The following is a 14,880-nucleotide window of genomic DNA, read 5'->3' as shown; positions in this document are numbered from 1 at the left end:
AGGTGGAGGGACAGGTAGTTTTGAGGAAATTGAGAGCTTACAGAAGGACTTAGACGGGTTTAGAGAATGGGCAAAGAAGTGACAGTGTCGGGAAGTGTATGGTCATGCACTTTGGTATAAGAAATGAAAGCATAGACTATTTTCTAAGTGGAGAGAAAGATCAAAAGTCTGATGTTCAAAGGGACTTTGAAGTCCCCATGCAGGATTCCCCTAAAGGTTAACTTGCAGGTTGAGTCAGTGGTGAGAAAGGCAAATGCAATGTAAGCATTCATTTCAAGAGAACGAGAATATAGAAGCAAATATGTTGAGGCTTTATAAAGCACTGGTGAGGTCTCACTTGGAGTATTGAGAGCAGTTTTGGGCCCCTTAGAAAGGACATTCTGAAACTGGAGAGGGTTCAAAAGGAGGTTCACAAAAACAATTCTGGGATTGAAAGGCTTGTCATATGAGGATATATGGCATATGAGTGTTTGATGACTCTGAGCCTGTATTCACTGGAACTCAGAAGAATGATGGGTGACCTCATTGAAACCTACTGACTGTTGAAAGGCCTCAGTAGAGTGGACGTGGAAAGGATACAGAGGATACAGCTTCAGAATAGAGGGGCGTCCTTATAGAATGAAGATGAGGAATTTCTTCAGCCAAAGAGCGGTGAATCTGTTGAATTTATTACCGCAGGCGGCTGTGGAGGCCAATTCGTTGGGTATATTTTAGGCAGAGGTTGGTAGATTCTTGACTAGTCAGGGCATGAAGGGACACGATGAGAAGGCAGGAGATTGGGGCTGAGAAGGAAAATAGATCAGCCATGATGAAATGGCGGAGCTGACTTGATGGGCCAAATGGCCTAATTCTGCTCTTGTATCTTATGGTTTTATTTGGCAGAATATCAGATCTCAGTTGAGTCTGTGTGCCTCTCCCAGCCCAGAGAGACAACTACATTGTATAGAAGTGAGCTATTCAGCCCATCTAGTCATTCCTGGGTTGTCCACCCAAATCCCCTTCCACTTTCCTCTGTTGCCTTAATAAATATGATGTGGAACACCATCACCATCCATATATTTAAAAAAAAAAGATCATAAGATATAGAAGCAAAATTAGGCCATTCGGCCCATTGGGTCTACTCCCCCATTTGATCATGGCTGGGATAACTAGGACCAGAGAGCACAGCCTCACAATAAAGGACATCACACTAGAACAGAGATGCTGAATTTCTTCAGCCAGAGGGTGGCGAATCTGTGGAATTAATTTCCACATTTGGCTTTGAAGGCCAAGTCATTGGATATACTTAAGGCAAAGATTGAGATTGATAGTCGCTTAATCAGAAAGGGCATCTACGTTATGGAGAGAAGGCAGGAGAATGGTGTTGAGAGGGGAAAATAAATCGGCCATGATCAAATGGTGGAGCAGACTCAATGGGGTGAATGGCTAAATTCTGCTGCTATATCTTGTGGCTTTATCAGCCTTATCTGCACCTCAGAACCAAAGGGAAAACAAGTCCTTCTCAATCCCAAGCAGCAGCTAAGTTACAAAAGTGTTCCATTACAATTTCACTGCAGCTGTGAAGGACGATAAGCACTTGGGCGTGTCACAGTACTGTCCGATCTACTGAAGGGCGTTGTATTTATTGTATGTGCTCCAAAACATCTCCAGGCCACTTCATTTAGATTGTTGTGATGGAGGAGCTACTTATCCATACCATCAGCAGTCAAAGAAAAACCATCTCCTTTCCTTTTTCATCCAGAAATCCCTCCAGCATTGGAAGGCCTGGATCTGCGCAGCATTACCAATGTGCACACCACCAGTGCAGGGCCCTGAACACCAGCTCTGCTCAAGGTAGGACTGCTTGCAAGACATGGGATTTCTGTTACTCCTCGAATGTTGCAAACCCTCCCTTGAATGTGACGTGTACATTTTCAGACCAAAATTGGCGGAGCCAAGAATTAGATATTTAAGAGTTGACTAAAGCCGTGGCTCAAAAGGAAGTCTGTGTGGAACATCTTAAGGAGAAGGAAAAGAGCTGGAGAGGGTTGTGTCCTCTGTTTCCAAGACCACAACCTCAGCTTCGGAGTTCAAGACCTTGGCAGCTGCAAGACTGTAGTGTAAAGGGGGAGGGGTTGCACAAGAGGAAAGGGTTTGAGGATTGGAAAGGACTACAGACTCAATGATGAGCATGACCACTGTTAACTGTAAATTAAAGGATTGTGTGCAGTTTTCAAATTCATTACAGGTAGACAGTGTAAGTTTAACTGAGGTGTACCAAAGAGAGGCTAAGAAACGTTGAACAGGTAGGTCTTATGGCTTTGAGAGGAGGCCATTAACTATGGAACATAAGTAATAGAAGGATTAAGAGAGGAACTGAAAGATTTTTAGACCCAAAGAGTGGTTGGGGGCCAGAAGCTCAAGTGCCAGAGGCGGAAACCCTCATCACTTTTCAAAGTGTGTGAATGTGTACTTGGTGGCATGCAAGCCGGAACACTGAATTGGGAAGCAAGATTAAACTCGATCACTTGATCCTGCTGTTATGAGACCTTTGAATGATCTCCTTGTATGACAAGATGGACTCTTGACCTCACAATCTACCTCATCAGAGCCTTGTACCTTCTTGTCTGCCTGCACTACACCTTCTTTGTAACTATAACATTTTATTCTGCATTGCGTTTTTGCTTTTCCCTTGTGCCACCTCGCTGTACTGATGCAATGAAAAGATCTGTGTGGATGGGTGGCATGCACAGCCATGGGGCGGCCCAGTAGCGTAGTGCTCAGCCTACCAGTATTACAACACCGACATCCTGGTTTCAGTTCTGCTATTGACTGTAAGGAGTTTGTACGTTCCCCCTCGCCCCCCCCCCCCCATGACCATGGGCTTCCTCCAGGTGCTCTGGTTTCTTCCCACGCTCCAAAAGTCGTATGGGTTAGTAGGACACAGTGAACTAAATGGCCTCCTTTTATGGTCTGTTCTTTATGCTCTAAATGTGTTTGATGCAGGGCTCTGGAATTGAGATTTTAATGCAGAATCCTTAACAAGCCAAATTCTGTCTGTTTCAGCAGATCCCATTGAAGAGCACAGAAAGCGACTGAGAGCTTGGTTTGGTTTTCTGCCCAGTGAGGAAAAGCAGTTTGGCTTATTTTCAGTGGAAAACTGGCACATCGATCCAGTGATTGTTGAAAGCTCTCCTGAAGAGAACAGGGAACTCACAGCAAGACTCGGAATCTACAGTCACATTGAACCCAAAGAATCCAAGATCATAAAGCTCAATGAAGTGTTCTCAACTGGGTCCATTGAGTCTCTGGTGAAGAATGTGGTTTTGTTTGGGATAGTGGGAATGGGGAAGGCAACAGTGGTTAAGAGGCTTGTCTTGGACTGGTGTGATGGTGAGTTAAATCAGTTTGATCTGATCCTCCCATTCTCCTGTGAAGATTTGTCCTCACAGAATCAGTCCATTTCTCTGAACAAGTTGATCTGTCAGAAGTATACTCAACTGAAATTGATTGCCCCTCAAATTGGGTCAGGAAAAGCAGGGAACATCCTCTTTATTTTCAATGGTCTGGAGCAGCTTAAACTTGACTTTCGCCTCTTAAAGAACAGACTTTGTAATGATCCAAATGAGCCCCTACCACCTGGCAACTTGCTAGTCAACCTGCTTCGCAAATACATGCTCCCAGACGCCAGCATCCTGGTCACAATGCGTCCTTCAGTCTTGCATTCAATCCCAACCAAGTATGTAGACAAGTACACCCGTATCTGTGGTTTCAGTGATGTTGCACAGCAGTATCTGTACTTCAGAAACAGGCTGGAAGTGTCTCAGGACAATAAAACCAATGAAGATTTGCTGACGATGCTCTATAAGAATTTGGAAAGACAAAGCCAGATCACAGCAGGCTGCTTTTTACCATCGTACTGCTGGCTTATCTGTGTTACGCTGCATTTCCTCCACTTTACCACTGCGAACATGCCTGTTCAGACACTGACTGGCATCTATACCAACTTCCTGAGATTCAATTTTGGTGGTGAAATTCTAGACTTCAGCAATCAGCAAAGCATGTCGATTGTGCGATACATTGCCAAAACGGTCGGCAAGCTTGCCTATGAGGGGATAGAAAAGAAGACTTCATTTTTCAGCGAGGAGGACCTGCAGAGATGCTTTGGATTGGATGCCATGTCAGAGGAAGAGTTGAATCAGGTCACGGCATTTCAGATTGATATGCTGGGCTTTTTCATGTCTCCTGTTGCTCAATCTAGCTGTGAACCCCTTCTCAGGTTCACCATACCTGCAATGCAAGAGTACTTGGCTGCCCTGTATGTTGTCTTGGGTGAGAAGAAAACCATCTTCGAACAAGTTGGAAACATGGTGTCTGAAACCATTGGAAAAGCCAGTGAAGATGTGACTGCAATTTTGACTATTGTCTCAAAACTGCTGCCATTCAGAATTCTGGCTTTTGTAAGGCTCATAAATATTTTCCCACGGATCTTCGGAAAAATCAACTGGAAGAGCAAGAAGGCAATCGCTAACACCATAATCTTTGAAATGTTCAGGCAAGATGATGAGTTCAACAACGATGTATTGGAACAAATAAATACCAGCATTCTTGGAGAGAGGGAAAGTGGTGGAAAAATGGATGCTCAGTCCTTTGAGCTCTTTCCAACTTTCATGGCTGGTTTACTGGCTCAGGAGAATTGCGCTCTCCTAAATCAGCTTGGGTGTACAATAAAGAATGTAACCGTGCGTGAAATAGCAAATAACTTGAAGAAGCATCTCAGCAGCACTGTCAGTCAGCAATTGGCTCCTTCAGAGCTCATGGACCTGCTTATCTTCCTGTATGAGCTGCAGAATGATGCTTTTTCTGGGCAGATCAGCAGAACCTTAAATAGTTTGAATTTATCTCAAGTTAAGATAACTTTATTGAAGTGCATCGTGATTGTGTCAGTTATGAGTACGTCGAACCATCTAATCGAGATGATGGACTTCAGCCTCTGCAACTTGTCAGGAGACCACATAAAAATCCTCCACCCAATTCTTCGAAGATGCAAGAATTTGAAGTAAGTTTTCCAATTTTTTTTCATCTTTGGAAAAGTGAAAAATAAAACTGAGTCGAAATCAGAATTGGTGGAAGATCGTTAACCTGGTATGTTAAATTCTCTGGCTCTCTCCACAGATGCGGCCTGACCTGCAGAGTTTTATCTTCCAGCATTTTCTATTTCGTTTTTTGTTTTATTCCCCTCTTTCTCTTTTTCAGTCCACTCTAACCCTTCCTACTTTTCCTGAGAATATCTATTGAAATAGTGTGTTGAGGAACTATATCCAGTGCCGTTCTTTGGTAACTTAAGGAAAAGTATGCACACTCTCTGCTGAGGCATTTCCCGGTTCATTTCGTTCTCGATCTTTGCTAGAGTAGGTCAAGGCGTTAGCTTCGTACAGAAAAAAAAAACATGCAATCATGCTACAGTTTTGTAGAGTCAGGGATTGGGACCACAAGTGCCAAATTTTTGAGAATTCAAGTTTAATTGTCATTCAACTGTATGTGAGTACTCATGAATACAGCCAAATGAGACTATTCCAAGGTGCAAAGCACATTACTGACAGTCACAGACAAGAACACATTCATGGAATAAAAGTCCCAACGCTGCCCCCCCCCCCAACACACACACACATCCTCCAGCAGCCTGGTGCCCCATCCTCATACATACAAGTCCACAAACCCATAGAGAATATCAGTAAAGTACAACGACGCCGAATATGCATGTATATAGTCCAGGCCCCCAGCCCACCGAGATCATCTGTCGCCAGGGCCGGGGCCCCTGGGCTGGAGGCCCTGTTGGGCCCCTGCTGACACCGTAAAATGCTGCTGTGCCAAGCAAAAAAAAGGCAAGAACAAGAGCAAAGGTCAAACTGGTCTAAATATCAAAGCTGTGGACCAAGACATTGGTTTAGTACAATACGTAGGCTATAAACTTACAGGCCTTAAAAGGGGGGACAGAAAGTAATGCAGATTCTTAGTCTGAAGGACAGCATCTAAAGCACTCAAATATTGACCCAGGCTTAGTTGGCTTAGTAAAGTTATGAGGGAGACGAAGTATGATGTACCCAATCTTAAATCTTTATTTAGCTATTGCTGCACATACCATAGGCCTTATTTCTTAAACAATGTCAAAACTTTTTTATCTAGGTATTTTTCTCAACCGTGTGTTCTGAGAAAGTAAAATGGAAATGAGAGACAAAAAGGCCAAGAGAGATGGCACTATGGTAAACTAGGAAACTTCACAATACTCCAACAACCTTTTTTGAAAAATGAGATCTAGCACATACTAACCTATTGCTGTGCTGTGTGGCTTGCAGAGTAAAGACCACTTATTACTTACTAGGTTTGTAAACAGACAACTATTAGCCTATTGCCACAAAAACAGGAACAGCACTGTTACACAAGCCTAGATATTTACAAGAAAGTTGCTGGTGAACGCAGCAGGCCAGGCAGCATCTCTAGGAAGAGGTACATTCGACGTTTCGAGACCCTTCGTCAGGACTAACTGAAAGAAGAGATAGTAAGAGATTTGAAAATGGGAGGGGGAGGGGGAGATCCAAAATGATAGGAGAAGACAGGCCTCCTCTTACTATCTCTTCCTTCTGTTAGTCCTGACGAAGGGTCTCGGCCCGAAATGTCGACTGTACCTCTTCCTAGAGATGCTGCCTGGCCTGCTGCGTTCACCAGCAACTGTGATGTGTGTTGCTTGAAATTCCAGCATCTGCAGATTTCCTCGTGTTTGTCTAGATATTTACAAAGTCAGATGCTTGTTTTTCAAAATTAAAGCCTAGTTCTTCTGGATTTCTTTGCAGCAAAGTCCTTGATCAGATCACTAAAATCCAGTTTCTGAACAAGATCACTTTCAAGTGACATCAGAGTACGATGATTCAGCCTGTCCTGTCCCATTGTGGATCTGAGCCCACTCTTCACTAGCTTGAGCTTGGAGAAAGATCGTTCACCACTTGCATTTGTGACAGGGGGAGTTGGGTAAAGCCTCAAAGCAATGCTTACATTTGGGAAGATGACCTGCAAGTTTTTTTTCTCTGAGGAAGCATAAAAGCTCTGTAGCAATGAAATATCTTTGCCACTTACAAATTCCCAGAAATGGACAATCTCCTCCCCAAAGTCTAACTCCAGGTCAGCTGAATATCTGCTTTGAAGATCAGATGCTCTCCTGCGCAGATCTTGTACAGAGAGAGAAGGGATATTGTTTAGGATGCCAAATGTGTTGTTAAGGTCATTACATGATGCAAATCTGCAATCAATTTCTGCAAGTAATCTATCCATCACGACCAAAAAAACAGTAGCTGAGAATTTTTCTCTGGCTGGCAAGCCAACATCAGGTGTTAATTCACCCAGAAAGGCTTTACATTTTCTTTGTCGTTGGGTGTCTTCTTTGTACACTTGTGAGAATGTTGGAGACGTAGTTTTAGCTTGGGTCTCAAAAGTATCAAATTGATCACGCAAGCTTGCTATGTATTCCCGTAGTGATCTCACCAAATCCACAGCATCACACAGGTCTAGATTTACAGCTTGCAATGCAACACTTGCACTTTCAAAGCGCTGAAGAATGCAATGCCACAATTTGCTCAGAAAAGCTATCTCAAGCTTGTCCATTTTTTTGTATAGTAACCTTGCTTCATTTCTAGTTGCCACATTCTGATTAATGTCATCTGCAATGCTCTTTAACAAATCTTCAATATTGGCATAATTTCCACACAATGCCTGTGTGGTTTCTGCATGTGCAGCCCATCTAGTATTAGAGAGAGACTTCGGAGTTTCAATCTGCTTGTTCGCATTAGGCTAAAGTCCTGCAGTCACCACTTTCCACCTAGAAGTTGACTTGGAGCAGAAGTTGAACACATTCTGCACGAAGCTGAAAATATCAGCTGTTTCATCACAAAAGTTGACACTGTTGATTCCAACGAGATTCAATGTGTGTGCTGCACATGGATCCCACTATTCCAAGAAACAAAACATACAGCCAGTGGAAGGGGAATATAAGAGCCATTGCCTTGAAATGTACTCACCATTTATCAGCTTGTGTTTGAAGTGAAACTTGGAGAAAAAACGTTTCTGCTGTTTGTATACTCATTCCGAAGCTTTGATATCCACATCCTTATTCTGGGAGGACTCCGACCCTTTCTTAGCCCAGTACGCTCGGACTGAATCATCTAACGTTTCCTTTCCCCAGCGAGCAGGATCAGTGCTGTCACGATCCTCAGCAGCGGTAACATTAACATTAATGGCGACCTGACTGTTCAGAGGCCTCTGTGGTCAGGAATCCCAAAGTCATGCTCTCTGCCTCTTCAATGTTAGCTGCTGACTGTGGCAAGGACGGTGGTCCTGTGCTAACGCTGGTGCTAACGCTAGCTGTTGAACAAGTCTCCATTTGTCCACCGGTCTCAGACTGTGACAAGAGCGATGGTACTGCAGCATCATCGAGAACAGGTTTAAAAAATTTTGTCAATTTCACTGTGTTTTTTAATGCTTCTTTCTCATGGTGGTCTTCTTTTTATCTCTTTTTTCTTTTCTGTGCTCCACTCTCGTATTTCTTTTTGTTCGCCATGATGATAGCTGCCTATTTTGGGCCCCCCTGCGGCTCTGGCCCCTGGGCTGCAGCCCAGCCTAGCCCTGCCTAAAGCCCAGCCCTGTGTGTCGCAAACAGGAGAAAATTTGCACATACAGGAAATTCAAGTAATACACACAAAATGCTGGAGGAGCTCAGCAGGGCAGGCAGTATCTATGGAAACGATTAAACAGTCGATGTCTCAGGCTAAAACATCTCAGCAGGGCATATCATCTGTCAACCGGCCCCAACGCTTGCTTGGCAACCGCAGCTTGGAGGCCCAGTTCTCGCATATACAAGCACATACAGAATGTTAGTGAAAGTACAATGACACAGAATATGCATGTATAGAGTATTAAATCTTGCTCAGGTAGATTTCCCTGGCTTGCTGTAAATAATGATATGCTCAATTTAGAGAGAGTGTGCTTTTCTATCACCCCTTTAACATGCTCCAGTGTTTTATGGTAATATAGTACATTTGAAATATGGCCAGTGTAGGAAACACTGTCGCCAATTGCATGAAGTTGTAGCAACAGCACTTTATTGATCCCTAACAACAACATTCTGGGATCGATGAGAGCAGAAAAGGGGCCTAGGTTTAACATCTGCAAGATGGAAGCTCTGCTTTACTGCATACTCCTTGGGAGGTCAGGTCTAGATTATGTCTAGTCCCTGGAGTGGGGCTTGAGTTCTGTTACTGACCACGGATTCTTCAGAGTCTACAATGGCACTGGTACGTTCATCTGGAATCCATGTGATGGAAGGGAATAAAAGTGAATGCTGCCGTGGCAGGTGAAGGTTGCAAAGATGTGCTTGGTCAGTTTCAACCTCGCAAAAACTACATGCAAAAAGAGTTGCATAGAGCAGGTGAGGGGTCATAAACCTGCAATATCTTCTCCAAAGATTCTGCCTGAGCTGCTGAGTACTTCTAAAATTATCATTTTTAATACAGAGCTGTATATTAAAGAGTTAGGCTGAGAAGTGCCCCGGTGACCTTCCTGACTCACTTAGCTTCCAAAAAGAATTTGCCTGCACTCCCATTACCAATTGGTTAGAGAATCAACAAGAATCAACGCCTTTGGCAAATATTCGATGGACTGTGAACACACCCTCTCTTTTTGCTCCAATCTGGTTACAATCTTTTGGTTTTGTTTATTGAAAGTGTAATTTAATTACTGTATTAAAGTTTTAATTTGTTTTTCTTTGCAGTTTGCAGTTTAACAATTTGGAGATTGGTGCCTGGAAGGAGATTAGCAATCTATTACAGGATCCAAACTGTGCAATAGAAAATCTGTGGTAAGGCTAGATCTTTGTTAAGCCAAATCTTACTCATTTGCCTTTTGTGATGCAAGTTGTTTGTCTATGATATGCCAAGCTACCTGTTGCTCTATCATAAGACACAGGAGAAGGGTTAGGCCATTCAGCCCATCGTGTCTGCCCTGGGCTGCAGTGACTTGTTCAGCAGCAGCTCCCAAACTCACCACTTTAGAAATGAGGGGAGCAGGTGGATGAAAATATCTCTGCTTCCAACATCCCCTTCCAAGTCCTACACCCTCATTTGGGCACCCACTATTGTACTTGCCACTATTGGGACAATATTCTAAAAGTACCTTTGAGGGTGGTTACATGTTAGCTGTAATTCTGATTTTACAAATGATGGTCTCCTTCTGGGAAGGAATACATTAAATCGACTAAAACTGTAATTTTAATTTTCAAGGACTTCTTTGCCTTAAAAGAATACTTATTATTTACATAAAAAACAAGAAAAATTACAGAGTATAACTAGTGTTATTAATACTGGTTTATAGATCATGTGATCAATATGTGCCCAAGTAAATGAGTGTTTGTGTTTTTTTTTGTGTTGGTCCTGAAAAATCTTCTAAAGGGGACTCAATTTCTTGTGTTTGGAGTGAGAATTTGCAGAGGTTTTTTTTTTCTTTTTTTGCCCCTTTTTCACGCAGGGAAACACTAAATGAAGGAGTGGGCAACGCATGGTGAAGGGTAGGGAGGGGAATAGGGGAAGCAGAGGGAGGAGGACAGGTTAAGAACATGGGATTGAGAGGAGGGCTAGGGACAGGGTCCTTTCCTCTTCCCTCAGTCATTTCTTTGAATGCCAAGTGGCATGGGAACCAGTCTTGCATCCTATTCTTGTACAATTCAGGATGCCCTCCCACCCTCAATCGAGTAGTGAAGCTCCCTGTCCATCACTGATGGATGGGAAATCGTGGGGCACTTCTGTAGAATCTGGATGCTCCAATACAGTGATTCCTCATGCAGAGAGTGATCACTCTTATAGGGGAGGGTACCATTGGATTAAGATGACTTCCATAGTTCAGAATCTGAATTGTTTATTGTTGCTGACTTCATGTACATAATGACATTTATTGTTTTGTGGCACCAGTCCAGTGCAAGACATTAGAAAAACAAACTACAATAAAAATAAAAAAGATAATTAGTACAGAAGAGGAATTGTGAGGTAGTGTTCATGGACCATTCAGAAATCTGATGGTTGTGGGGAAGAAGTTGTTCCTAAAACAACGAGTGTCTGTCTTTGGGCTCCTGTACCTCCTCTCTGGTAGTAACAAGAGGAGGGCATGTCCTGGGTGGTGGAGGTTCTTGATGACAGCTGCAACCTTCTGGAGGCACATTTAGAAGATGTCCGCAGTGGTGGGGAGGCTCGTGCCCGTAACGGAGCTGGCCGATTTTCAAAAGCTGACTAACTGTTGTCTGGAGAATAATTGCATGTCCTCATCGAGAAAGTAATCTCAGATTTTTTTCCAGGACTATAAACTTGTGATCTTTGTTTAACCCTCAGGCTTTGTCACAACGTGTTGTCGGAGGCTGCGATTAACAGTATTGGAACTTCCATCACTCAGAATCGTTCTATTTCCCATTTGTCTTTGTTTCATACGTCACTTGCTGATGACGATCTGAGAATCCTTATGCCGTACATCAGGGGTAACACAAACCTAAAGGAGATTAACCTCGGCAATAATCTCATCACTGATGATGGTGCAGTGGCCCTTGTGGAGATGGTCAAAGAACACCCAACGCTGGAAAAAGTTCAGTGAGTAGTGTCAATGTTTGCAAATTGGCTGATGCCATTTATCTTCATAGAATCCAAGAATAAAGCAGTTGAGAAGGGGGGCTTTGGGCCTGGCGTGCCTCTACCAGCTCCTTAATAGGTCCATCAAATTGGTCCTGCTCAATATTTAAGATATTTTTATTTACTTATTAAATACCCCCACAAAACCCTGTAATTTACTTTTCCCTATTAAGTTGGTTTTCACGACCCTTTCAAACAATCCATTCCAGATCACGGCAGCTCATTGTGTGATTCTTTTGTTCTGCATCTCTCCCTGTGAATTTTTTTTTGCTAGCCTTCATTAATCTGGCCTCTGGTTATCAATCCTTCTGCTACTGAAACCTCTTCCGAAGTCTCCTTACAATCTCTCTGGTCTCAAGAGCAACCACTGCATCACCGCCCTCTGGTTCCTCTCCTCCGTCCCTTTCTCCCATGGTCCACTGTCCACTCTCCTATCTGATTCCTCCTTTCTTCAGCCCTTTCCCTTTTCCATCTATCACCTCCCAGCTTCTGACTTCATCCCATCCACCTTCCCCCTCACCTGGTTTAACCTATCCGCTACCAGTTTGTACTACTACTTCTCCACCCACATTCATATTCTGGCTTCTTCTCCCTTCCTTTCCAGTCCTGATGAAGGGTTTCAGCCCAAAATGTCAGGCAGCATTGATGGAGAGAGGAATAAGCAGTTGACATTTTAGGCCAAGACCCCTCATTGCTTTGTGTGTCTTGTTCGCTTGTGTTCATTCCTTTGACAGATCATAAAGTGTCGTTCCCATGTGACATCTAACCATTATGCTGTAGCTAAGCATAACTTCATTGCTTTTGTACACTGTTTTCTCTTTTAGTAACACTAAGGATCCTAGAAGCAGAATTAACTTTATTATCAATGGCATATGTCTCTGAAATATGTTGTTTAGCAGCAGCAGTACAGTGCAATACATAAAATATACTGTGAATTATAATGACAAGTATATATTACGTATAAAATATATTGCAATATGCTGTTGTTGCTTTCACAGCAGCTGCACAATACACATTATTATCTTCATCTCCCCCAAGATTTCTCTGTTCTTGTATTTCCCAACTCTGACTTTGTCATTTCTTTTATTGGTATCTTTTTAAAAAGCTGCAGCTAGTGGAAATCTGAAACTAAAGCAGGCAACTGGGATTAACAAGTGTCACCCTTCTCACCCTGGGTAAATCTGTTTGTGGCTTCACCGAGCAAGACAGCAGATCTGAAGATAAGTCAGGTCTTTTCCAAGAACACAGAGTGTTGGGTGCAACAAACTTGTCTTTGATCAGGGACTGGGACCATCTTTTCACTACACCTTCAGTCTTATCAACTCACCCTCGCACTATGTTCCAACGCGCCCCCCCCCATCTCCACACTACGTCCCTCAACTCCATTGTCCCACCATCTCAAACCCCATGTTGATTCATTTTCACACCTTGTCCCTCATTGTCCTCAATCTTTTTTAATCTTTACTCAGTTTCAACTTATTCATGGACTGTGAATGTCCTTTAGGTGAATAAGTTCTGTGCCTTGCTATCTTACTTTCCCAGTTTAATGTTTCCAGGGTGTTTAACATTGTGGTACTGTAAGAGCAGACTGTAGAGATTCAAGAAGGCAACTCACTATCACCTTCTTGAAGGCAATTTGAGAGTAGGCAATAGTTTCTAGTCAGTGAGTTTTTTTAATGTTATCAGTTCTGTACCATTGATGACTGTAAACCACAAGACATAGCAACAGAATTAAGCCATTCGTCCCATCAAGTCTGCTGTGTCATTCAGACCCTCTCTCTTAGCCCCATTCTCCAGCCTTTTCCCTGTAACCTTTAATGCTCTTAGTAATTAAGAATCTATCAACCTCCACTTTAAGTATACCCAATGACTTGGTCTTCATGGCCATCTGTAGCAATAAATTCCACACATTCACCACTCTCTGGCTAAAGAAATCCCTTCTCATCTCTGTTCTAAATGGATGTCCCTCTCCACATCCACTCTATCCAGGCCTTTCAATATTCAAGAGATTTCATTTAGATCCCCCTTCATTCTTCTCAACTCCAGCGAGTACAACCCCAGAGCCATTATATGTTAACCCTTATGTTCCCAGGAGCACAAGTCTGAATTCTTGTGTATTCTGTGTCCTCTGTGAACGGTGTTGTTATTTCATTGGTAAATGCTACGCCTTTGCAGTTACAATGCCCCGTGGTATAAGTGTCAAAGAGTTGGGATTTTACCCACCATTTCATTCATGCCCCAGCATAGCCCATGGTGAACTATTTAAACAGCCGTACAATCCTCAACTATTCAAATTCCTTCACACTTTCCAATTGTGGCATCAGAACAGAAATCCAAATTTTCATTGTTCCACCATGAGTACTCATGCTTTCTGATCCCTACAAAATACTGCCAACCTTTTAACCTACTCTGGAGATTTTATTTCAGGTCCTCCAGCCTTGCTCTTCGACATCTATTTAACATTTTCTCATTCTCCAATATATTCATCTAATATTTTAATTATCAAGCTGAACACACACAAAAGATGGGTGCCCAATGATTTTCCTCCAAGGTTTTCCTCAGCAAAGTCCAAGGAACTTAATCTAATCCTCAGAGATTTCAAACTAATCTTGGAGAGTGGAACCTTGTGGTATGGAAGTCCTTTTCTGCATTTCAAAGAATTGTAAAAACTATATACATACCTTACTTTCTATTCTTTAATTTTGATGAAACATCAAATAATTCATATGCTGTCCTGTTGAAAGTCGAACCACCCTTTGATCTTAAGATGATGTAATTATCAAACTCAGCTTTTCACACGAAGGGTCAGGACATTGAGAGATGTCCTCTAACAAGGTTGAAGCTGGTAGTGCAACGAAGGGTACTATGCTGTAATGTTCTACGTTAAAGATATGCCCATCTTCCCTGCTCCTTTAAAATGACCACCAGAACATTTGCCCTTGGATTCGATCATCTGCTGTAAAGCCACATGTATCTCTGTTTTCTTCCTTGGTGTGATTTTCTGTGTTCCATGCTTTCCTCTTGCTGCAATCAGGAAGGAGGTACAAGAGCCTTGGGTAGCACACCACCAGATTCAGGAACAGTTATTAGTCTACAACCATCAGGCTCCTGAACCGGTGGGGACAATGTTACTCCCCACAACACTGAACTGATTCCACAACCTATGGACTCACTTTCAAGGATCTTA

General features: G+C 42.8%; 1 protein-coding gene across 8 annotated transcripts in view; it reads left to right on the top strand.

The window, feature by feature from the left end:
- nlrx1 (NLR family member X1) overlaps positions 1-14,880 on the top strand; it is a 37,141-nt gene that overhangs the window by 20,149 nt on the left and 2,112 nt on the right. For 7 of the 8 annotated variants that reach the window (XM_072283976.1, XM_072283980.1, XM_072283979.1 and 4 more), the window contains 4 exons: positions 1,742-1,833; positions 3,046-5,038; positions 9,797-9,883; positions 11,403-11,654. In XM_072283976.1, the coding sequence (XP_072140077.1) occupies positions 1,742-1,833; positions 3,046-5,038; positions 9,797-9,883; positions 11,403-11,654 (2,424 nt within the window). The remainder of the gene's footprint in view (positions 1-1,741; positions 1,834-3,045; positions 5,039-9,796; positions 9,884-11,402; positions 11,655-14,880) is intronic. The other variant, XM_072283977.1, reaches the window with a different exon arrangement.

The sequence above is a fragment of the Mobula birostris genome, chromosome 20 (assembly GCF_030028105.1).
Source record: "Mobula birostris isolate sMobBir1 chromosome 20, sMobBir1.hap1, whole genome shotgun sequence".
Lineage (NCBI taxonomy): Eukaryota > Metazoa > Chordata > Chondrichthyes > Myliobatiformes > Myliobatidae > Mobula > Mobula birostris.
Note: the sequence above shows the minus strand (reverse complement) of the source record. Positions and strands in the feature narration are given on the sequence as shown.